This window comes from Notolepis coatsorum (genome assembly GCF_963971535.1).
Source record: "Notolepis coatsorum genome assembly, chromosome: 7".
NCBI lineage: Eukaryota > Metazoa > Chordata > Actinopteri > Aulopiformes > Paralepididae > Notolepis > Notolepis coatsorum.
Window position 1 is genome coordinate 30,835,940 of NC_140171.1, and position 26,089 is coordinate 30,862,028.

The 26,089-nt window shown below is 46.9% G+C and overlaps 1 protein-coding gene across 1 annotated transcript in view; it reads right to left on the minus strand.

The window, feature by feature from the left end:
• Positions 1–26,089, minus strand: part of lef1 (lymphoid enhancer-binding factor 1) — a 59,435-nt gene that overhangs the window by 16,205 nt on the left and 17,141 nt on the right. The window contains exons 4-6 of the mRNA XM_084318232.1: positions 10,771–10,900; positions 4,912–4,999; positions 585–654 (exon numbers count right to left, since the gene is read on the minus strand). Coding sequence (XP_084174358.1) covers positions 585–654; positions 4,912–4,999; positions 10,771–10,900 — 288 coding nt within the window. The remainder of the gene's footprint in view (positions 1–584; positions 655–4,911; positions 5,000–10,770; positions 10,901–26,089) is intronic.

Here is a 26,089-nt window from a genome sequence, read left to right on the forward strand (position 1 = left end):
TGTTTCTTGCCTCCCACAAGCCGGCTGCAATGTGGACTAAGTCATACATAGCACAAGTCCCCTCCGGTACTTGAGGTAACAGCAGTCGCATCTTTTCACCTGCGCAGCTCGATCTCTCAGTGTCGAGGAGTAACGCGTGGGAGGCTCACGCTGCCCCCGACACTTCCTGATTCTACTGCGCAGGCGCACCAACCGACTTGTAGGAGTCGCTTGTTCACAACGTTCGATCCCCACCCTTCAGTTTTCCCTCCCCGTAATACGGCCAATGTGTATTACTGCGGACGACCAGCCAAACTGAAAAACAATGTGGAGAGCTGGATTCGAACACGCGAATCCTAGCGTCTCCACACTGGTGGCGAGTGCCTTGCCCACTACACCACCTAGCCGCCTTCAGCTACGTTGATTTCTAAAGACAATACAGGTGCCCGGTTTCGGAGGGGCTTACGGGAGTTACGGGGGAACGGGGGATGATGGGGGAGTGGGGGAATATGGATGAGTGGGAGTGGGGTTGAGGGGAAATGGGGGAGGATGGAGTGGGGGTTGGGGGACCACAGGAGGGAAGCATCTGGGACTTGAAACCTCGCCTGATCCTGCACCTCACATCTGGCTTCACTCAGGAGTGAGCCTGAAGCACTGTCTATACCAGCCTCTGTGCTGACAGAGAGAGATAGAGGAGCAACAGTATGAGAGAGACACAGAGACGACAATGTAAGAGAGGGAGAGAGAGACATAGAGGCAACAGTACGAGAGAGAAAGAGAGAGAGAGAGACATACAGTAGAGACAACAGTACAGGAGGGAGAGAGAGACAGGAGGCAACAGTACGAGAGAGGGAGAGAGAGACAGAGGCAACAGTACGAGAGAGAGACATACAGTAGAGACAACCGTACGAGAGAGGGAGAGAGAGACATAGAGGCAACAGTACGAGAGAGAGACATACAGTAGAGACAACAGTACGAGAGAGGGAGAGAGAGACATAGAGGCAACAGTACGAGAGAGGGAGAGAGAGACATAGAGGCAACAGTACGAGAGGGAGAGAGAGACAACAGTACGAAAGGGAGAGAGAGACATAGAGCCAACAGTACGAGAGGGAGAGAGACATAGAGCCAACAGTACAAGAGGGAGAGAGAGACATAGAGCCAACAGTACGAGAGGGAGAGAGACATAGAGCCAACAGTACGAGAGGGAGAGAGACATAGAGCCAACAGTACGAGAGGAAGAGAGACATAGAGCCAACAGTACGAGAGGGAGAGAGACATAGAGCCAACAGTACGAGAGAGGGAGAGAGACATAGAGCCAACAGTACGAGAGAGGGAGAGAGACATAGAGCCAACAGTACGAGAGGGAGAGAGACATAGAGCCAACAGTACGAGAGAGGGAGAGAGACATAGAGCCAACAGTACGAGAGGGAGAGAGACATAGAGGCAACAGTACGAGAGGAAGAGAGACATAGAGACAACAGTACGAGAGGGAGAGAGACATAGAGCCAACAGTACGAGAGAGGGAGAGAGACATAGAGCCAACAGTACGAGAGGGAGAGAGACATAGAGCCAACAGTAAGAGAGAGGGAGACATAGAGGCAACAGTACGAGAGGGAGAGAGACATAGAGCCAACAGTACGAGAGGGAGAGAGACATAGAGCCAACAGTACGAGAGGGAGAGAGACATAGAGGCAACAGTACGAGAGGGAGAGAGACATAGAGGCAACAGTACGAGAGAGAGAGAGAGAGAGAGAGAGAGAGAGAGAGAGAGAGAGAGAGAGAGAGAGAGAGAGAGAGAGAGAGAGACAGACAGAAGAAACAGTATGAGAGAGGGAGACATAGAAAAAACAGTATGAGAGAGGGAGAGAGAGACAGAGGCAACAGTATGAGAGAGGGAGAGAGACAGAGGCAACTGTAAGAGAGGGAGAGAGAGAGACATAGAGGCAACAGTATGAGAGAGAGGGAGAGGGAGACATAGAGGCAACTGTAAGAGAGGGAGAGAGAGACATAGAGGCAACAGTACAAGAGAGGGAGAGAGAGACATAGAGGCAACAGTACGAGAGGGAGAGAGAGGCAACAGTATGAGGGAGAGAGAGAGACATAAGAGGCAACAGTACGAGAGAGGGAGAGAGAGACATAGAGGCAACAGTACGAGAGAGGGAGAGAGAGACATAGAGGCAACAGTACGAGAGGGAGAGAGAGGCAACAGTATGAGGGAGAGAGAGAGACATAAGAGGCAACAGTACGAGAGAGGGAGAGAGACATAGAGGCAACAGTACGAGAGGGAGAGAGAGACAGGAAACAGTACACTAGAGGGGGGAGAGAGAGACATAGAGGCAACAGTACGAGGGAGGGAGTGAGAGACGGAAAAGGGACGCACAAGAGGTAGAGAAAAAAGAACTGTGAAGAAAAATAAAGAGAACAGAAAGTCAGGGTGGGAGGAGGAAGAGGAGGAAGAGGGGAAAGAGGAGAAAGAGGGCTTTTCAAACATATCTAGTGTGGCCCGGGAGACAAGTACTTCCAGAGGCCTTTGAAGGGAGCCAAGCAGCCACATGGTTATGCAGGGGCACGTCGGGGGCTGATGTGTTTGACATGTGCTGGGCACACAGAGACAGTGTGGTTGAAGCCGCGGCGGCGGGCGGCAGGGCTAGGAGGCCTGGAGCAGACCTCCCTCCAGGAGGACGACGACTGGCCTTCAGCGCCGTGAAACGCAGCACCACCGAGACACTCTCTGTGTCAGGGCTGTGATGTCTGTGTGCACAGGACCTTACAGTGCGGCGAGGACAACCTGGACCATGTCCATCCTTTAGAGCGACCGTGTACGACATGTTTGGCGTGATATACATACATATACCGTGTATATATATATATTATATATACATGCGTGTCTGTGTTGGGGTTGGGCCGACGACCTTCCACCATATTCATATTTAACAGTAATAATAAAAGACTAGTATTTATTGTTTTCTTTTATAATCAGATGATCTGCTTAATGAGGCAGCTTTGAGACTAATAGGTGAGGATGAAGCTGTGAATGAGCTCAAATGTGCAAAGAATAAAAGTTGTAATTAATAACCAACATACATGCATACAACTAGGGCTGACCTTCGCATATTTTTTTTGGAATTCGAAGCTTCGGGGCCGAGATTCGATTTTAATTCGAAGCTTCGAGATAAATAATCTCTTCTTTTTTTTAATTTAATTTTCTTTAAAAAAAATGTATGTTGTGGGACTTGTACAGCACTTTGTTCAACTTTGTCAGTGCTGTGACAAAGTAAACCTTTTTAAATCTTAGACAAACGAAACGCTTTCATGAAATATTGTAAGCCGTCATTTGAGGCTTTATAAAAGCAGCACAATGAACACAAATCTGTCAGTGCCGAGTCAGTCCGACCTCATCTTAAATAACAAACAGCATTGCTTGTTGTAATTAACAAAGAGAGGCAGAGTTGATTTAGCAAAAAAGAAATATATATATATATATATACACATTTAAAAAATATTATATATTCGAATTTTATTTTCATATTTGAATCCCATGCCCATCGAACGAAGCTTAGAAGTATTTAACACAGCCCTACATACAACAAAAGAAAGTATATAAAAAATGATAGTACCTTTATAGGAGTAGCTCATAACATGACCCCCCTCACCCCCACCACAATGACATCAGCGTCCCATCGCGATGTTTCACTGTGGACTAGGGCTGGGCGATATGGCCTCTAAATGATATTGCAATATTTTATGGCCATATCACGATACACAATATATATCGCGATATTTCCTCTAAAGCACTTAAAAATGCTTGATTTAACCCTTTGATGCATACAGTCACACCAATATGATGATTATAATAAGTCCCTGCAACATATGTTTGCATTATTAAACCATGAAGATGCTTTAAAAAATAATTTAATGAAAATGTACTAAGAGTAGTCTACTGACACTAATAAAAAAATTATTTACATCCAAGACAATTTATATAAAAACCCTTGGGTGCCTAAGACTTTTGCACAGTACTGTGTTTTCTATCCACTTTAGCCAAACACACATATATATATATACACACACTACTGTGAGAAAATAATAATCACACACAAAGGGATAATGGCTTATAGCAGACTTAATGATTTTAGAATATTTCAGATAAATGTTTATATCATCAACTATCCAGTTAACTATCCAGTTAGTATTTATACTGTAACGTTTGGCTACTTTAAATCATTGAATGTAGAGAGAGAGCGAGAGAGAGAGCGAGAGCGCGCTCGGGTTTTGTTCTAAGTTTGCGTTTTGATCGTCTAAGCTGCCGTAGGTGATGATGTCACACTCGAATGTTAACAGGAAGAGTTTAACACACGGAGATGGAAACTGGATGATATAAAGAAACGAATAACCAAAAAATATGAAGTTATGTTTAAACTTCTGTGGTCAAGCGTCGTCAATATAACCCACCCCCTTTCCTCACGAATGGAACTAGTGTTGTGGAGTCCGCTTTGAGCGTTTTCCAGGGTTAGCAGCTAACGCTAGTTAGCTTAGCATAGTCATCATGGATAACTTGGTTAGCAGCTAACGTTAGCCCATTGCTCGTGTCAATTAAATTGCATGTCATTAAAGGTCCGCGCTGGTCTGTCTAATGAAATTACAATTGCATGTCATTTAAGGTCCACGCTGGTCATGCGTCTATAATGAAATGAGAGGACAGCTCTGCGCAAAAGCAAGTCTCATCTCAGCCGCAACGTGACAACATATACTCGATGTTCACGATATAGTAATTTACTACATCTCATGTAGAACAAGCCGCGATACATCGAGTATACTCTATATATCGCCCAGCCCTACTGTGGACATCCTCATATACCAATTCGGCAGACATCGCCCAATCCTAGTCTGTGTGTGTCTGTGTGTGTGTGTGTGTGTGTCTCCCTCTCTCACCATCCCAGCGGTGGGGTGATCTGGCCCACTCCTCCAGGAGACAGGGAGTAGAAGTTGGTCATGTCTGGTCCAGGGTGGTGCCTCATACCTGTGGAGAATCAACAACAACACTCGTATTACTAACTTAATCACCCCATTACCAGTTTTTGAGCTTCAAAGCCTCAGTATTAATTATCAGCTAATAATCGAAGCTTCATTTTTCCCCGCTATGTTTTGAAATTCTATTTCCTGTTTACTGCAGAGTGGAGGGACTAGGAGACCCGTATTACTGACCAGACACTCTATATCAGTAATGGCTGTAGGAACGTAGAGCTGTTATTTTAACATGTAAGACCACTTATTTTAACAATCAGAAAATACCACTTAGAGCACCTTTAATTACCAGCAGCCCTACCTATTATTACTACTATATTAGACTATTATTACATCCTTGTAAATAAGTACATATCTGCTACAGTAATCAACAACTACAATGTTCCTCTACTAAATACATTCTTAAATCAACTAATAGTCATAGGACCTTGTCGACTAACTTTTAAATAAATAGACAAATCTGTCAAATGGCGTTTCCCTGCAATCATGTAGAAGCACCTCTTTAACCCTTTCACTACCACACTATAGAAGGCTATCCTTTCACTACCACTACATAAGGTTAACCTTTCAAAGGGTTAACCTTATGTAGTGTGGTAGTGAAAGGGTTAACCCTTTGTCGTGTGGCAGTGAAAGGGTTCAATCTAGTGCCTGCCAGAGAGGTGCTCATCATTCTTTCAGGAAAGACTTCACTTCAGAATGGGAAAATACCTCAACATTATTATCACAATGAAAGTGCATGCCCATATATATTTAATTTATATATATATATTCATTCAATTCTATTTAATCTCAAAAGATAATTTACAATGATGTAGAGCGGTAGAAAACACAATATAGAAACAGAAAAGTGAATCAATTAAACAATTAGAAAAGTATTGAGTTTTAAGGTGCTCTGCAAAACATTCCACATGTCAGGGGCACAGAAGCTACATGCAGATTTTCCTAAGTCAGTGCATAACTCTGGGGACCTTAAGTATGAGCCAATCACCAGAGAGAGTATGATAAGGTCCAGAGTTCCCGTCCGGTAATGAAGTGATGTAGGGTGGAAGATCATCAATAATGGCTTTATACAGAAACAGATACCAATGCAAGTCATGTCTCTCTACCAGGGATAGATCAAGAGGGGTTCAAAATGGCAGACTGGAGTGACCTGAACCAGACAGATAAAGCAATGCTTTTATTCCCACATCCACTAAGTTTATTAATTCTAGTTTTGACTGGGGAGACTCGGAAATGACTGATACAGGAATACAGTGAGGACGATTATGTGAGGATTCTCCCTTTCGACTGGACATGCGTTCTTATTCCCAGCCCCAGTCGTGTCAGGGAAATAATGGCATAGACCTTTTAATTATTTTTTTGCTAAACAGGAAACAATCCTGGTATGAAGAGGTATTTTCTCTTGTGCAGACAAAGGACCTGCATCGCTGTGCCTTTTAACCAGTGATTTACCAAAAGACACGAGATTAAATTGTCGTTTTTGAAAGAAAAGAGGTGAGTCAGCGCCTTAAAATCAAACTGACTGACTAAAAGGGGACAGCCGTACCGCTATTGATGACTTGGACAGTGCATGTTTTAAACCCATTTGTGAATTCACAAAAGATCATTGATGCCCACATTTATCATCATGACAACATACTGTTGTCATACCCCGGATCAAAGAGACTGCGTCTGCGTGAGCCTGTGCCATGTGTCACGACCCTTCATCGTCACAAAACAGAGAGGGAAAAAAAGACGATATTTAGCCCATTTAGCCAGAGTCCCTGCACTGTGCTTCGGTGCCTTTAAGCCGATCACTGGTTAATTAAGGCTGTCTCTTTGTGGTACGGGCTGCAGCTCTCCCCGTAGAGATAGGACTGACTGACACCAGATCTTCTGGGCTAAGCTACTCCAATGTCTCCATCTAGCCTGCTCCTACTGGGCTTCAAGGTCAAGTTTGTTGTGCGAGCGTCTTAACCAGGAGGGGGTTGAGTCCTGTAAGCGCTGTGTGTGAGAGCCCACAAAAATATGTACTTTAGTGTACTGTACTGTATACATAAATATGTACTTTAGTGTACTGTATACTTAAATATGTACTTTAGTGTACTGTATACATAAATATGTGAGCGCACACACACACACGCACAGAGAGAAGAAAAGAGGGCAAATGCCTCCAGATTAGCAGCATCTTCTAATCCCAGCTGGAGCCAGGCTCACCCCCCCCCCCCCCCCCCCGTCCCCGTCTCCACTATCTCGTCTCTCGTCCTCTCGCTCTTTTTCTCTCTCGTCGTCGTCCTCTCTCTGGGCTACGGTCTAAAAGGGCCTCCCCTCCTCGGAGAGGCAGGGAGAGCCAGGGGCTTATATCTCCAAAGCCAGTGTAACGGCGCTGGATTCCTAGTGTGCAGATCGCTACCCCCTGCCCCCTAATCCCCCGCCACGCACTCCTTAGGGCCCTCCTAAGGGCAGGAGGGAAGGAGGCAGGGAGTCATGGAGGGAGGGGAGGGGGGATAGTGTTAACCCCGTCAAGACGAGGGTTAACCCCGTCACTCATACCCCTAAAAGGAACCCCACACCAAAGGCTGTGGACTAAGTCTTTGCGTGGACACCTTAAGGTGCTTTATTGCTACTTACTCCCCTTTCACAAAGCCCCGTCGACACCTCACACCCTTTTAGACTCCTCATCTCCGAGGAGACTGCAGACGGACCTAACCGATAACTACTAACTAACCAACCGCATGGTTTCTAGGATGCATTGAAAATAGGGATGTTCACAAATAACCAGACAAAATCGATAACTGTCGTGTATCGTCGTGTGTCGTGATAAGAGCTTCGTGAATGAAAACGATTTGTAACATTATTGTCAATTAGATTGACTTTTGTCTTTGAGGGGAAAAGTACTGCTGGTAGGCGTTCGAGGGAAAGATGGTTTCTCTTTACTTCCACTCTTTTCCGGGTCTGGAATGACAGTCTTTTATTTCTCATACAGAAGCAAGCGTTCCGGTGTTATAACCATGGAGCCAACATTATATAACGATGACCGTTTTAATACAAAACTAAATACTGGATTAAAAGATACAGCGCAACCAGAGGATAGACCTCTGGGAATGTACTGCCAGCAATAATGTCAGTCTGACTTGTTTTTAGTAAGTGCCTGGGCTGGCAGAGATATAGTTGGCCACAGCCTCTATTAACCTTTCATTTACTTCTAGCTAGCTATGTAACCACTAGCCCAATCTATTCTGTTTGGAGAGGTGCACGCGAGTGCAGCAAGCATTTAACGAGCCACATACATGACAACATAGGCTAATGTTACACAACACTAATTCCACATCATTTTGTGCTTCAAATGATCTTCGCCACCATTCTGCTCCAATATGCCTCTCCATTCCAGGCAAATAAAAAGGATCATACTTTGATATTGGGGGAGGCGAATCCAACAAAACTTCCATTTTATGGACATGTTTATGCATTGATTTATGATCCTTAACAGGAGCGAAGGTCTATTTGAAAATTTGTATATGAATTTTTTTTAATGTGCATCCCTGATCCCTGCAACCTGCCACTGATCTATATATTCAAATGACTCTTCTACTTTCCATCTTGGTCTTTAAAGAGGAATTACAATGCAAGGTTGAGATGTAAATGTTCAAAGGGGCCCTGGATCGACCTTCGGCCCCTCATTGCGGCCCGCGCATATTAAGGCTCATAATGAGAAAATCCATGATTGTTTTTCATAATTAACAAGCAGATCAAAGTCCTGATCTCCTCCCCCCCCCCCCCCCCCCCCCCCACTAAGAAAGGAAGGCAGCACAACTATTGGTCGATGGGAATATATGAGAAAGAGAGGGAAGGAGTGACCGGGGGAGAGAGAGAGAGAGAGAGAGAGAGAGAGAGAGAGAAGAGTGATCAATGGGAATATGAGAGAAAGAGCTGAGCCTTATTGATAGAAAAATAAATCAATACAGCTATATACCGCAATATTGTGTGTGCCAATAATATATCAATACACTGACACCAAGTATCAATATTTAACAAATAAACACAATCCCATTTTGCTGCAATAAAAATGAGGTGAACAGTGAAAACATTATCGTATTAGATAAAACAGAACATTATCATATTAGATAAAACAGAACATAATCCTATTAGATAAAAAAACAGAACATTATCGTATTAGATCAAACAGAACATTATCGTATCAGATAAAACAGATGTTGTATATAAAATCTTTACTGCAGATGTTGACAGTTTTCCGTTGAGGACATCATTTTTTATTGAAAAAAGTTAAAACAAATAAATCATGTAAAACATATCGCAATATTACAATAATGGGGCTCTCTAGTATCGTAATAATATCGTATCGTGGGCCATACGATGTTTAGGCGTGAATATGGCTGGAAGACTTCTTCTACTAGATGTCAACACGGACACACGGTTCTATAGGATCAAACATATAGAGGCAGAGCCTCAGGAGACGCTGCGATGCTCCAGTGTTTATCATCAACTCGCTGGATCCCTTGGGAGCAAGCAAGACCAGCATGAACACAAGTACTACACTTTACTTTGTAAAGAGTATGAGATGGCAACACACTTCTGAAGTATTGCATTATATTCTGTGTGTGTGTGTGTGTGTGTGTGTGCGTGTGTGTGTGCGTGCGTGCCTTGCGTGTGCACATGAAAGCGTTCATAACCTTCTTTTTTAGCGCAATCTTTCCTGTTTTCCTTGGCGAACCACTCCGCAAAGTATCTGATGCATTAAGACATTTTTTCTTCCTCAACAATCCTCATCTCCTTGATCCAATTCTCCTGTGAACTCCACACTGTTATTTATATCCTATCCCTCAGATCATCTCTGCCTCGTCATCTTCATCACCACCATCATCCTCCGCTACATCCTGTCTGCCGCTGCTCCCCTCTCTCCCCGCTTCCTCGACTGGCAGCCCGCTAAAGAAGAAACGAGGAGGAATCGAGGAGAAAAAAGGGTGACAGAGAGCGGCGACAGGAGGGTCCCGGTGTCTCTTCACTGCTTGGCATCTCCAGCTGTGCGGGTCGTGAACGGCAGCGACGCTCCTCCGGAGCCTGTCAAGAGTTTTTAGCTCGTCGTTGTTACCCAAAGATAAAGGCAGCGCGAGCGAGGGAGAGGGCAGCGAGAGGCTGTCGTTGGGCTGTCACACAGGCTGCCTCGTGGGAGGGAGGAAACGCATGCATGTCTACGGAGCAGGAGTATGGCGGCGTGTGTGCGTTTCATGTTTTGGATAGAAAAAGCGTTCACCGTGACTGCCGTAATGAACTGTAATGAACCGCTATGCCATGCAGAGTTCATTTTGAGAGCAGATATAAGGGGGGGGGGGGGGGGGGGGGGGGGGTGCGATTCGTTATGGTAATGCACAAAAGCCAAGGGGTTATAATCACTCGTGTCTGTTTGTACAGCAGGTTCTGGCCAGTGGTGTATATAGTAGCCTAGTACTAAGGATCAAGATATGTCAACAGATTTCCAGGAGGTAAGGGATGTGAGCGAGGTCCAAGATTACATGATATCATAATGAATCTCCTCAGTCTCCTTCTCTAATATATAGAGATTTATTCATGACTGGAGGGGGTTTAGCTATGGGTACAAGCTGTTGCCCATGTGACTACATGGTCTTCCCTCTGTCCCTACCTTGTTCACTGGCGTCCTGGGGATGGTCCCTACCTTGTTCACTGGCGTCCTGGGCATGGTGGCCAGAGTGTGGTCCCTACCTTGTTCACTGGCGTCCTGGGCATGGTGTCTGGAGTGTGGTCCCCTACCTTGTTTACTGCCGTCCTGGGGATGATGTCCAGAGTGTGGTCCAGGAGCAAAGTGCTCGTCACTGTACGTGATCAGCGGGGTGAGGGGATGGACTGCGTGGGACGGCTGGACCACTGGAACCTTGTTGGACTACGGAAAGAAAAAGAGAAGACGTATAAAAAGAAATATTCAAATCAATACCATCTTCAAATCGCTTCGTGACTTCTTGTGTGGCCGGACCGCCGGGGCACCGAGGTTCAAGATACGGTCCTCCTCCCTCTATGGGTGATCTGTGCTGCACACACACAGTATGGGTGGTCTGCTGCGAGGTACCATACATCCTAATAATGTGGGTGAAGATTAATGGCATGGTCAAAAAAAAAAAATACATATTCCCATACAGTTATAAATGTCTTCCCAGCCCCTGGCTCAACAACACCTCAAAACTTTGTTTAGTCTAGGTCAGCGAGAACTACAACTCTGTCGCCGCCTGAAGGTAGCAGCTAAACACAACAACAACAACAACAAACTGTGTGAGCATGTCTTCGAGACGGCAAATGAGGGAGAGAGAAAGGGAGAGAGAAACGGAGCGAGAGGAGGAGGATGAGTGAAAGAGACAGAGCAGGAGCGCAAGAGAGAGTTTGTACGAGAGAGAGAGAGAGAGAGAGAGAGGGGGGGGGGGGGGGGGGAGAGAAAGAGAGACCCACAGGGTAGAGTTAGAGCAGAGGTCTTTTAGGCGGGAGATCAAAGGCAGTCATTAGTCGGTGAATAAGGGGAGTTCATTATAGAGCCAGAGCCGGGGGAAGGAGGGATGAGGGATGGAGGAGGAGGAGGAGAGGGTAGGAGAAGGGGGTGGTTACACAGAGAGAGGGGGGGGGGGGGGGGTGAGCCATCTGCAGTGGCACCAAATGCAGGTTTAATCACGTCAACACTGGCCTGGCCACAGGCCCCCCCCGCCCCTGGGCCGACTCTGAGGGACCTGCCCCCTAACAGCCAAAATAGACCCAGCCAGACCAAACCCCCCCCCCCCCCCAGCCCCTGGCGCTTACACGCTTCAACAACACTGAACACATGGTACTGCTTAGCCATGTTAAATCTACTATTCACAATCCGAGTCCAGAACTGACGCGTCCAGTCACAATATCACCTCAGAAGGATCTACGGCTAATCTGAGACGCATCAATCTCGTGTAGGGTGGTGAGCCACATCGAAAGAAACATTACGCTTTGTGAAAAATCCTCATCCTCATTGGGCATCATTTATCGTTCTTTGAATTTATCCTAGATGTCTTCGTACGATCATTTAAAACAAAGAATATGATAGAAACAGATGGAAGTTATACCTAAACAGCGTTCATACTTTGGGTAGTGATGGAAACGTTTTTAGCTTTTACTGTATCAAAGAAAACTAGAGAAGGTTCAAATAAACCTCAAGACTTTGACATCAAGATGACTTATTATTAATAAAACACGACTTTGGCTTGGATTTGGTCCTAAGCACACGATTTGTGCACAAGAACCTTTTTATAAACGTGGCCCCTGGTGAGGTGATGTGTGCCAGGGTGACTTTCCCGCGGTGCTAATTGGTCAGCAGTGGGTTGTGGGACCAAAGCCCCCCCTCCCCCCCCTCGAGACAGGCCTGGTTGGAATGTCTGTGTTTCTCGACCCTCTCACAGACTGGCACCACCCTCCCCCAGCCCCCCTTGGCCTTCTGGGAATGTCCTGACCAGGAACCTGGGATGCAGTGTGTGTGTGTGTGTGTGTGTAGACCAGATTCCTGATCTGACCATGCATTTAATCTCTTCTGGCCCATGTCTGTGCACACTGCACACATGATATGCAACCCTATTTATCCATTTGAAATATACGACTACAAAGACATTTAAATAAAAAACTAAATCCACCTTAAAAACCGGCTAATGACCTCATAATGATTAACTAATTAGCTAGTGAAACACCCTTTTAACTCTAGCTCAGGTGAGGCAGGTCGCCTGTCACAGGTCAGCTAGGGTCAAAGGTGATGGGATAATCTGTGAGTGGCAGTGATATACCTCATGTCACCGGGGGAGGGCTAATGGTAGGGCTGCTGCTATCCCTAATAGTGGACCAACCCGGGACCAGTCCAACCGGGACATGCCTACACTGGAGGCTAAATGATAGCGACGCCTCTCCACTCCCGTTTGCTCCCCTGTGGGACGGAGAAAATAACCTGGAGGATTGTCCTTTAAAAAAGGGGAATGCTAGTATGCTACCCATGTTAAGAATTCACATAATGTTCTTCCTGTGCCCCAGGACAGTTCAGTCAGTATTTGTGAGCATGCACCATTGTGAGGACCCTCCAATCAGAGATGTAACTGGGATGTAATCTGGGGCTGCTCCATAGACAATGAATGGGGCTCTAACTTTATATGTATAAAATGGATGCGTGAGCTCTTATACCCAAATTAGGTTTATATTCAAGCACTGCTAGAGGGTCTGAAGTGAACCCGAATTAACCATACCCGTCAAATGTTTTCAACATCAGTGGCAGTGTGAAAGGTAGGCTCACATCTACTAAAAACACACACTTCAATACACCTATGAACACAAAATGTGTTAAAGACACAATCTCTGGTAATGGTGAGAAGTAGTCAAAGCTAGACGGGTCCTTTAAAAGCTCATTTGAGCTCACATTTTATGGCCTCACAAAGTCACAGCCAGCCCCAGATTTTACACCCCAGTTACATCACCGATTGGAGAGTTCTGGAGGGTTCTCTCTGTCTCTCTCTGATTTCTAGCTTTAGGAGAGAGTGGTGCATGTTCACAGTACTGACTGAACCGTCCTGGGGCACAGGGAGATCATGTGTGAATTCTCAGAATGGGGTGGTAAAATTCCCCTTTAAGTATCCCTCTGCTCTTACTGGTGGCAGAGCGAATAGAGAGGAGAGGACGGAGGCGTGGGTCGTCAATATAACACACACACAATATGGTGTAGTATAAAAAAAACAACACTACAGTCAGGGTGTCCGACTCCCTGGCACCTGGGAAAAGCTGCGGGCCCTTTTGAAACAGCCCCAGTCCTCCATATTGGAGAAGACCTCTTTTGTGCTTCCCCAGTCGCAGCTGTCAAAGCCCATTTCTCTCAACTTCTTAATATACTGCCTCCATTGTGTGCCATCCTTAAGGCTAAATCCACCGAGGAGAAACCTCCCGACTTCTGTGACCGACACAGCGTTTATAGATATCTGGGTGCATATTCAGAGGAAGCGCCGGCATGCTCCAAAATATCTTCAACACACCACTGCCGCAAAACTGTGCCAAGATCTCCGAATCATTAAATCACCAAATCAGACGCACAAAACAATGACGCCATACTTGCATGTCTTAATATTACTCCTCTTATATCAATTCTTATATTTCGGACGAGGTGAATCGTTTTAGGTAACCAAGATCCACAGATGGCAAGTATTACTTCTGACCCCCCCCCCCACACACACAAAGTTCCAGTCATTCGAGGTGATCAGGCGCCATGGGGCGACCATTTTAATACTTCCAGGTGGCTTCTTATTGGCTTGCTGTGCCTTTCTTCCAACTTCCTGCCTCTTGCCAAGTTTACGCACATACAAAAAAAATATCCACACTTTTCTTTTTACTAAGCTTCTGGAGAGGAAGTGGTCGGGCGGCCTCGGCTGACCACAGCCACCAGGGTCACGCAGTGTCGCAGCCATTTCATCCTTCATCCCCTTTCCGCTTCAAAAAAAGCCCTCAGCAGCGGCCATATTGGAGGTCCCTTTTATTGTCGAAGGAGAAATAATAGGCTTACGATCTTTCTATTCATATTTCGTCGGGAGAGGAGAGAGCGAGAGGAGGAGAGAGGCGGCGCAAATTGAAAAGAAAACGTTCCATTTGGAATTTTATAACCAGGCTTGGCCGGCCCTTTTAAAAAGAGCCCCTCAGATGTGGTTTTAAGAGAAATTCATTGTGCGGAACTGAAGCTGGCAGGGAGCCCTGGACGGAGGAGAAGCTCCAGTGTGAGCGCGGGGAGCCAGTGACTTGGCGTGCCGTCTGAAAACAGAGTTCGGTGGAAGGGGTGTGTTGGGTTTCGTAAGGAGGGGGGAGTGGATGTGTTGGGTTCTTTTTATTTTACTTACAAGTGACCTCAAAGCAGTTACTCTCTGGGTCAGATTGTACTTAGATTACTGCCACGATTGCTCTTTCTGTTTGTTTGTGTATGTGTAGTGTACACTGTAGCGGTATGTGAAACGCCACAGTAGCATGGTATGAAGTCTCTCTCTCTCTGTTGCCTTTTTTTTAGAATCTCTCTCTCTCTCTCTCTCTCAGCGTGTCTTTTATACTCCACTCAATTATCCCACTTCTGCAGAGTGGGGTGGGGGAGAAAAAAAAGAAGGAAAGCGGGAATTTTATAATAATCTCTTCCCACTTCTGTAATTTATATGCAATGAGGACTCTTCCCGCCCTGCAGCTACAATCAAGTGTGTGTGTGTGGAAAACCACGTGCGACGTGTTTCACCACCAGTCAGAGAGAGAGAGAGACGTGTGGCTTTAGACTATTGATTCCCATGCTGCTGAATCTCTCCTCACCGTTTCCCCTCCAAAAAATAACTACCTACCCCAAATAATAACCCTACGCTCACCTGGTCACCGCTGGCCTTGAGGGAGAGAAATGGAGGAAGAAAATATGGCAGTGGCACGTGGATAAAAGAGTAAACACAACAGTGAGTGACTGTGTGACTGTGAAGGGGAACATTGAGGAGAAGGATGAATGCTGTTCACGGCACCAATCAAAAGATCAGCCTTGAGTCGGCTAAAATAACGCCATTCCCACCCGAGAGCAAAGAAAAAAGGGAAATCATTTGAAGGCAAGCGTGTGACTCACTCACAGCTGAGTGAATCCAACCATCGGCTGTTTGTTTAAGTAGTCTTTGGCCAATGGATGCACTGATGATCAGTCCATAAAGAAGACTAGATTACTAGATGGGCAGCCTCTGTAAAAGCTGAAACTCAAAGACTGTAAACAGAGAAAGAAAGAGAGAGAGGGGCGAGGGTGTGGCCTGTACTAAAACCCTATAGAGACACCCTTGGACCAGGTGTTCGCGCTCAGGTGTGTGTGTGTGTGTGTGTTGTCTGACCTTTACCCAACAAAGGTGAGCAAACATTCCCTCCCTCACTCCCCCTAAGTGTCTTTGTAGGGGCAGACCAAAAAGAAAGGGACCGCTCTCCCTCTCTTCCTGGCTGTCACCCACCCTCCCTCCCTCCCTCCCTCCCTCCCTCCCTCCCTCCCTCATCCAACCTCTTCACCAAACCAGTGGAGACCAACCTGGGGAAGCTTAAATAAATAACCAATTACCATTCCCGGAGTGGGTTGAACCCCACCAGCTTTCTGTGGCGTGCTAAAAATGGAATGCTTTATTGGCAGGATGGCCCCGTGGCCAGGGGGCTTAATGTAACGAAACCCAATTAATGGAGAAGAAAGCCAGGCCGCCAGCAAGCGAGGGGAGCGCCACCCGCCCGGGGTAATGAGAGAAACCAGAGGAGCGAACCAGGGGGACAGCAGTGGAGGAGGCTACGCGTCACAGGAGAAAGCCTGCCCTGGAGAAACATGTACATCCATGAAGGCCCCACTCTTTATCAGCCCCGCCTTCTCCCCTCATTTCAATCCTAAACCCCGCTGGCCGGTCAGAGTCCAGCCGTTAACGGGTAGATATCATGTCCGAGGCCATAGTTGGTCAATGGTAAAAGGATCATGGATAAGGACAGAACCTAGAGCTAAACAGTCTTCTTAATTAATTATTTACAATAGCAGAAATGTGCCTGGGAAACGTACACATTCCAACGCTGCTGCTGCTGTTGCGGCTAATTCACCGCGTAATTTTGACGCGCGGAGAAAACTTGTCACACTGGCTGTCATCGTAAGACCCCCGCGCATCCTAAGACCCCTGGAGGAACGCGCACATCAAACACTTTCCATTAATGCACAGAGAGATGGCACGTGACCGACAAATGGCACTATGCACACATGCAATCCGCAAAGCAAATAGCACATGGGAGACAAACGTACACTGAATATGGTCGTGGCACATGGCCAGGAGATCAAGAGAACTGCTCGCCCCCCCACCCCCAAAAATAAAGAAAACGCACACGCAGGAGCATAAACGTATACACCGCATACGCAAACAAAGGACCCCCGTTAATGGCCATGTGTCTTCTTTCCTACCGCCGACAGAACTGCAGTATAGAACTGGGTGCATTACCCAGCATCCTCCAGTTGGATCCCATTGAGGCTTAATGGAGTTCTCATAATCTAAACCAGGGGTGGCCAACCTTTTTTGAACCAAGATCTACTTTTTTATTTACCACCTAGCCGAGAGCTACCAGCCAAAATTTTATATTGTAAGCCGTCATTTGAGGCTTTATAAAAGCAGCATAATGAACACAAATCTGTCAGTGCAGAGTCCGACCTCATCTTAAATAACAAACAGCATTGCTTGTTGTAGTTAACAAGGAGAGGCAGAGTTGATTTTCCAAAAAAATATATATTTTTTTTAATAATAATCAAATTTTATTAATCGAGATCTACTTCAAATCAGCCCGCGATCTACCTGTCGATCGCGATCGACTGGTTGGGCACCACTGATCTAAACCATTGACCTACTCTGGCAGCAGGACAGTGTGCAAGCCAATAACACTAGCACTCATACTGGCATTATACTGGTCCAAACAGGCCTAGCTTTGATGAGAAGAATCTCGTCGCTCATCAAAGTGTTCAACTCTGTTAATTCCATATGTTTGGGGAGCCAAATTATACATATACATTTTTGTATACAGTATATATGTATATAAATAACCTAGAAAAAAGAGAGTGTAATTATTACATGTTCATTCAGTAGTTTTTCTTTTCTAAAGCCAAAAAATTGGCTGTTGGATCAGAGTGAGTCGATATGAGCCAAGGTTACCACAGAACGCTGGTTGGATAGTTGATGGTCTGTTTGTTTGTTTGTTTATGGAGCCGGGACAAACCGTAACATGGGAACGAGATCAGAAGAAAACACAGCGTGACTGGGTCGAGCTAGCTTGATTGACGGGCCTGAGGTTTTAACCCTTCCACTACCACACTACAGAAGGTTAACCTTTCACTACCACACTACAGACGGTTAACCGTCTGCAGTGTGGTAGTGAACGGGTTAACCTTCTGTAGCGTGGTAGTGAAACTAGGATTAACACTTTGTCATGTGGCAGTGAAAGGGTTAACCTGCTGTATTGTCGCAGAGAAAGGGTTGACCATTTGGTAGTGAAAGGGTTAAGCTGAACGCTGGACAGAGTAAGACGTCGTCCTGCAGTATGTTAGAGAGCAGTACAGTGGTGCATGGATGGGTCTTTGTCAGCTCTGCATGGCTGCTTGGCGTGGTGGTGGAGCAGGAGGTGTGGGGGTTGGGCCGTGCTCTGGCAGAGCCCAGGGCACCCTGCAGGATGTTCACCTTGCGGCGGGGCGCAGGCCTCATTATCACAGCAAGACCTGGTCACATCAAAGGAATGAGGAAAGGGCAACATTCTGCTGAAGTATCACTGTCAGCAGGCCTGTAAGCATACACACAGACACACACACACAGACGGGGTGCGAATCATGGGGGAGCTGGGTGAGCCATGGCTCCCCTAGATCAGACATCAGCTCCCCTGAAAACATGATGGCAGTCGCGAGACTTAGGAAAACGCAGAAAGAAAAAAAATGAGCTCCCCCGAAGACGATGGTATGGTTCGCACACTGCACACAGACACACACACACACAGAGATGGAATGTGCACACACACACACACATACAGATGGAACGTGCACACACACACTTGCGCCCACTATGCACACCTACCCCTAGCTCTATTGACAAGCTTTGCATGTATATAGGAACGAACCGCCGTGGATTCGGAGTCAAAACGTGTCCTAACTCATTATTGCAAGGTCGCATTGTGTTTTCGAAGGGATCGAAGGCCGGTGGGGTGAAAACACAAGCCGTTGTCGAAATACAGTATCAAATTACCCTTTTCTCTCCGAAGTCTCCTTTCAAATCCACCAGCCGAGCCTTTCTGTGTTCTTTTGGGAAAGCTTGACGAAAGATCGGTGCTGCCACCACTGGTCGCCAATAAAACACATTATCATCACTGTTACCCTGTCTGGTCAAGATGCTGATGTTATTGGCATGTTATTGGACCAGTGGTGGCAGCACTGAGCATTCGATTGGAGGATTTGAAAGGAGACTTCAGAGAGAAAAGGGTAATTTTACACTGTATTTCAGCAGCGGCTTGTGTTTTCAGCCCGCCCGTCAACACAATGCGAACTTGCAATAATAAGTTAGGGTTTTGACTTCACCCTCAGAATCCACAGGGTCGGTGGTAATGCATACAAAGCTCATCAATCGAGCGAACCTACCCCCATGTATGGTACAGACCTGCTCCCTGCAGTGCTGCTCAGCTAGGTGCTATGGAAAACCCCCACAATGCCTTGGGGCGACAGCAGCCTTTCCTAATGCGACCTATCTTATATCATCCTCATCTACGGGACAGAGGGAGCACAGAGCGCAGCGTTCATCAACTCATCGTGAGGCCGCGGAATACCTGCACCCCGGCAATGTGTTCATATGAGGTAGTGACTGCTGAACACAGAGTCATTAGCAGGGTGTGGTTGAGTTGCTCACCTTCTCAGCTGACAGAAATGCTCGTTTCTAACGAGGTGTCAGAGAGACATGTCGTTCTTGGGGGCCTGAAGTTTTAACTCAAGGCTGACCACCAAGCTGAGGTTTTAACTCAAGGCTGACCACCATGTTTTAACTCAAGGCTGACCACCAAGCTGAAGTTTTAACTCAAGGCTGACCACCAAGCTGAAGTTTTAACTCAAGGCTGACCACCAATCTGAAGTTTTAACTCAAGGCTGACCACCAAGGTGAAGTTTTAACTCAAGGCTGACCACCAAGCTGATGTTTTAACTCAAGGCTGACCACCAAGCTGAAGTTTTAACTCGAGGCTGACCACCAAGATGAAGTTTTAACTCAAGGCTGACCACCAAGCTGATGTTTTAACTCAAGGCTGACCACCAAGCTGAAGTTTTAACTCGAGGCTGACCACCAAGCTGATGTTTTAACTCAAGGCTGACCACCAAGCTGAAGTTTTAACTCGAGGCTGACCACCAAGCTGAAGTTTTAACTCAAGGCTGACCACCAATCTGAAGTTTTAACTCAAGGCTGACCACCAAGGTGAAGTTTTAACTCAAGGCTGACCACCAAGGTGAAGTTTTAACTCAAGGCTGACCACCAAGATGAAGTTTTAACTCAAGGCTGACCACCAAGCTGATGTTTTAACTCAAGGCTGACCACCAAGCTGATGTTTTAACTCAAGGCTGACCACCAAGCTGATGTTTTGCAGCACTGAATCTGAATTCTTAATATTTTTTGTTGCTGAATCAAAAAGACATGCTTCTCTCTCTCTCTCTCCAGCGCTATTAATAGCTCCCCGACTGCAGCATTAACACTGCATGATTTATCATTAGAAACCAGCTTTGGACTTGCTGAGTAGTTAACATTTATGCCAGGCACCACATTCACAATAACACGAGAGAGAGAGAGAGAGAGAGAGAGAGAGAGAGAGAGAGAGAGAGAGAGAGAGAGAGAGAGAGAGAGAGAGAGAGCCCTGAGAGACAGACAAATAACAATTATTCTTCTTATTATAAAAAAGAAAATCCAGCACAAGCTAACATTGTGTGGTTATTACTAGCCTTAGCCGTTGCACAATAAGAAACAGGAATGGAGATAACTAGGAGAGGGAGAGAACTAGGAGAGGGAGATAACTGGGAGAGGGAGAGGACTAAGAGAGGGAGAGAACTAGGAGAGGGAGAGGACTAGGAGAGGGAGAGGACTAGGAGAGGGAGAGGACTAGGAGAGGAGAGGGAGAGGACTAGGAGAGGGAGAGAACTAGGAGAGGGAGAGAACTAGGAGAGGGGGAGAACTAGGAGGGGGAGAGAACTAGGAGAGGGAGAGAACTAGGACAGGGAGAGGACTAGGAGAGGGAGAGAACTAGGAGAGGGAGAGGACTAGGAGAGGGAGATGACTAGGAGGGAGAGAGAACTAGGAGAGGGGGAGAACTAAGAGAGGGAGAGAGAACTAGGAGAGGGAGAGAACTAGGAGAGGGAGAGAACTAGGAGAGGGAGAGGACTAGGAGAGGGAGAGAGAACTAGGAGAGGGAGAGAGAACTAGGAGAGGGGGAGAGAACTAGGACAGGGGGAGAAAATCCACCACACAGGATGGGGAGGAGGAGAAAGTGCTGAGGAGTTGCCTTGTGCAGAGGCTTCGCACGCCACGGAACAAGAGGGGATTTGCCTGCTGTACCTAGATAGTGTTTCCCCCCTCAGCTTTCACCCAGGTATTCTGGGCATGAATGGCTGTCAGTTTGGATTTGGGAGCTCAGCGCTGAGGGGGAAAATAAGAGTCTGGCGGGGGTCTTTGTGCCTCTCTACCTGTGGAGATGAGAGCTCGAGACAGTGCTTAGTGCACTAGCTAGCTCCAGTGCTAACACTACAGTACACACACACACACACACACTGAAGGGGATGGGGTAAATATTAGCACGGCAAGCTAGCCAGAGAGGCTGTTTGAATGTGGCGAGAGATGGAGGAAGGCTGTGTTTACGGGGGTATGGTTTTAAATGGCACAAGCCGGGAAAATGTGCACAGGGAGGTGATTTGAATGAGAGCTGCCTCTGCCTCTGCTGTGGAGTGTATTGACCTAGTTTTCCCTCTCTATTTCACAGACAGACACATGCGCACGTATGCACAGACACACAAACGGGAGAAAAACTCGACCAGCAATTCAGTAGGCATGTATAGCGTCGACGGCTCAGCGTCCACTAATGCATCCCGAGGCCAATCGGACAACAACAGTACTGGAACAACTGACCAGTAGTACGCTCTTGTAAAAAGACAAGAGTGCCTACTTGTATTTAGGCTGCGTCACAAAGGGGAGCCGTCACGCCCCCAGGGGGTCACAGCACCTGTGTCCTGCCCTTGGTCTGAACTTCTGACCCCACGGTGACGTGATCGACAACATGACCGTGACCCAGTTCACCTCGGTGCACCATTTGAAGAAGAGGAACTATGCGGCGCACACTGCCGACTGAGGCAGCTGAGCTCCAGGAAACGGACCCCTATTATGATGTGGTGTCGTATTACCAGAGTGAGTCACTTGACCTTGGTACACAATTTGACCGTCACACAGACGGTTATACGTAATTGTATAAATATAAACATTGGGAATAAACAGTGTGTGTGTGTGTGTGTGTGTGTGTGTGTGTGTGTGTGTGTGTGTGTGTGTCGCGTGTGAGGACGCCTTCTGTTTGGCTACTCCTTCTGCAGATCTTAGAGGATCTAAGATCCTTGAACAGTATTCAAAGCCTTCAGAAGCCTCCGTAATTGTGGATCTCATTACAAACCTTTTCGACCCATTCACTGTTAACGGGCGATACTACAATAGCAGCGACCCAGTGCTTGGGTGTGACTCCAGGTTTTAAAGGATTAACTGGTAAAGACACCGAACAACTCCCTTTCAGCCTGGAATTAGCCATTAAAACCACACATTTTAGATTCCCCCCCCCCCCCCCCCCCCCCCCGCCACACACACACACACACAACTCAGATCTGAATGAAAACACAAAGCTATTCAAGGCGTAATCCCCTCTGAACAAATGGCTATTCTCCATCGTTGTAAAAAAGTAGGGAACACTTCAAGAACCTCTCTGGCGGATCCGAGCGGTCACAAGGAAGCCCCGCCCCACGTCGGTTACTTTTGTGGCTGGCTTTTGTGCGCCTTAATACAAACAAAACAATGACCCATGTAAAACACGGCGAGGGACGGCATCTGATTATCCCCGATACCGCTAAAGAAATGGTAATAGTCCGATTCTGGGCCACAAAGGAACTGTTTAGTGCCCAGAGGCATATGGCAACATCACTTTCATAGACTACACCAATGCACCTGAGACGCCGCACTTGAGATGGCCAAATGCAAAACGATGAAAACCCTGTTGAATGAACACACCGTGGTACTAATCCAATTCCATTTCCTGGAGTTGTTCAGATTTGATGGACTGCCTACACCTTTGAATGTAATCTCATTCTTTAAGCGCCATGTGTGTAGGGGCCTGTGTCACAAGAATTAATGGAGACTCGCCGTTTGGGCGACTTTTTCAATTTAGCGTCGCAAGCTGCAAAATCAAAACAAAATGTCCAATGATAACCACACCGCAATATAAAACCAAATCCATCATGTGATCCGTTTTGAAAAATAAAATATCGCCCTACAGTGCGTCATACGACTACAAACTAATATCTACCGTACCACTTCCAACACCCGCTCTGAGAACGGGGATTAACTAAAGCCAGATGCGGAGGAGCAGAGGATTTTTTTCATTTTTTTTTTTTTTATGAAGTCAAAAGTCGAGTCATAATCCAATGAATGTGTCATGTCAGATCCTCTTCACAGCCACATGACTGAGACCTTGTCTGGGCTGACAGGAGGGACGCGGCCAGCCCCACATTTACGCCCCAACCCGGCGGTGCTTAGGTCGGGTCAGGCTGAATTTTTCACTTCCTTACATGGGTTTGGGGTCAAGCTTGGGTTACAAATAAATATATATAATAGAAAAATACCACTATCATCATTATGGCTGGGGAAATGATTAGTAATTTCTTCACTCTGGTTTGTGCTTACAAAACACTATACCCCGTTTGGGTATATCTCTATATCTCGATCTCTAGGTGACTGCTGCTCTCCTAGCTGCTTCTCTTCACCCTCACCAACGCTCTTCTCTCGGTGGTGGAGATGGGAGAAATGGAGAGATTGTGGAGGAGGAAGAGGAGGAGGGGGTGGGTCACTAGCATTTCAGTGGCTTTCATCTCAAAAGCTAGGGGTACAGCGAGGGTGGATTGATTTGATATTTTGATGCATTGTTTGATGATGGCCAGCCTCAAAGTGGCGCGCGCCTCTGTGATGTCTCTCCACTGAAGGACATGAAAAGCCCCACCTGGGCCCACGGGCCGAGGGTCGTGCCCCCCCCCCCCCCCCCCCCCGGAGGATTTGAGGGGTCCCGTCGAGTTGGACGGCGGTTCTGCGGACTGCACACTAGCGCTAAAGATCTGTGGCGTTTACTCGCACCGTACCTTCCCCCGTCAGCCTCTAGTTCGCCTACTTCAGGTCCCATCTTGATATTTCGCTCAAATATGCGATCAGTAACTGGGATTTCCAAGAGTTCCCGTGCAGTACTAAAAGAAACTCAGCTCCGCTTCTCTGGTGTCATTCTGACTTGTAAAAGCTACTGCAGACATCAATGTTATCAGCGTCTCCGACCCTTAAGTCTTAACAAGGCTGGATATCTAATTCCCTTAATGTGTGTACATCCCTTGAGGAAAATAAGTGCCTTCCATCACCGTTTGGAGTAACCCACTGATCAAAGGCAGCATGGAACACAAAGCAAGCTCATCAGATGAACAAACACATTCTTGCTGGATATCTTTGTGGGTTTCATCATCCAGCATCAAGTGACTGGTGAGGATAAACAAAGCTCTGTTTTCTTCCCTGTGACATCAGCGCCGTGGAGAAAGAGAGAGAGAGAGCGCAAGAAAGAAGAAGAACGAGAGCGAGCGAGCACATCTTTCCCATTAAATTAGGTCATCTTGTTCCAATAATAGGATTCTGCGATTTTTGCCGTTGCCCACTCAAAATAAATGGCTCCTTCAAATCCATAAGAAAACATTCAGATTAAATCATGAAAATCATTTCGAATCACAGTATGATAAGATATCAGCTAACTGGTTGTCAGCGATGGGATGTTAGGTCAAATCTTTACCAGTTTATGACTCCACTACTAGAAGCCATTAAGCCAACATCATTTGGATGAAACTCTTCAATTAACCACAAAAAAATGCGAAGGATGCCAAGTGTTACGGTGTGGTACAGTTTGTTTGGAACATACCCGCTGCCACAGCAGGGGGGAGAGCAGCGTTCTCCCTCGGTGACTCTGGGCCATTTTTTTTTTTTTTTTTTTTTGCCACAGCAAATTGGGTGCCGGGGGCAGGAGCCTTGGCCATGCCTGCATTTCGGGGGCCGGCTGAGGAGGGCATGAGGGATAGAGATATGGCACTGGAGGGGGACAGAGCGGTGGATGGTGAGGGGGGGCACAGTGGGGGCGACACCGCGCACACGCATTGACACAAAGAAGATGTGGCTCGTTAGCGCGCTAGCTAGCGAGCTCCATGGAAATCAGCGCCTCTCGTTCTTTCTGTTCTCTCCATCCCGCTCGTCATAAATACGGCTACATCTGCAAGTGTAATCACTCCATTGTGCTGCGATTTTCTGCTCTGCTGGACGGCAGCATGGCAGCCTGCTTTTCAGCACCTCTCTCTCTTTTTCCCCCGCCCCGCCCCTCCCTTCCTCCCTCCCTTCCTCCCTCCCTGGTGCCCTGTCCTGTTGCTGGCAACTCCCTCCGCCCGGTGAGGCCGGTGTGTCTCACCAGATTACAGAGCTCCGGCCGCTCAGGTAACAAGACTCACTAATCTGGCTGGGATTGAATTACACATAATTGCCACGGCACCGTGATTGATTTCAGCCCTGGAAAGGAAAGGACGACTACACTCCTCCCTTTCCCCCCACCCCCCCCAACACACACACACACACACACCTCCCTCTCCCTCTCCCCCTCCCCCCTCCTTGCCCCTCTCTCTCGCGAGCAGCAGCCAAGCCTCTCCATCTAGTAGGAGGCAGCAGGCTTTGAAGAGATCAAAGCCGGGCCGGGAGCAGTTGCGCGCCCTGGGAATATACGGGAGAGAGGCTTTCTGCTCCTCAGACCTATTTTCCAGCGTCATGTCGGATTGCAGCTGTATTGCATTTCGCCAGTTTTCTTAATGCTCTTGGTTTTGACATCAGTGATCTCCCCCTCCGTTTCTTCAAAAACAAGGAGGGAAGAAAGGGGGGGGGGGGAGGAAGGGGAAAAATAGGGGGCGAGGAGAGAGAGAGAGAGAGAGAGAGGGGGGTTGGGGGGAGAAAGAGATCTACAGGCTGATTTTTATTTTCACAACTCCATAATTGGGGCAGTTCAAAGGAGAGGAGGGGAGAATGCAGCATTTGTTTTCAATTCCGCGGCAGATATGAAAGGAGACAAACTTTTATGGGTTTCCCAAAAATTAAAGACAGGCTTTTTTTTCACATTCAAAGAACAGGGTGTTTTTTATGACCGAGACCACACAAAATGAATTGATAGCGAACCCCTCCTCCTCCTTCCACAGAATGCTTAAAACAGAGCACCGTGTGTC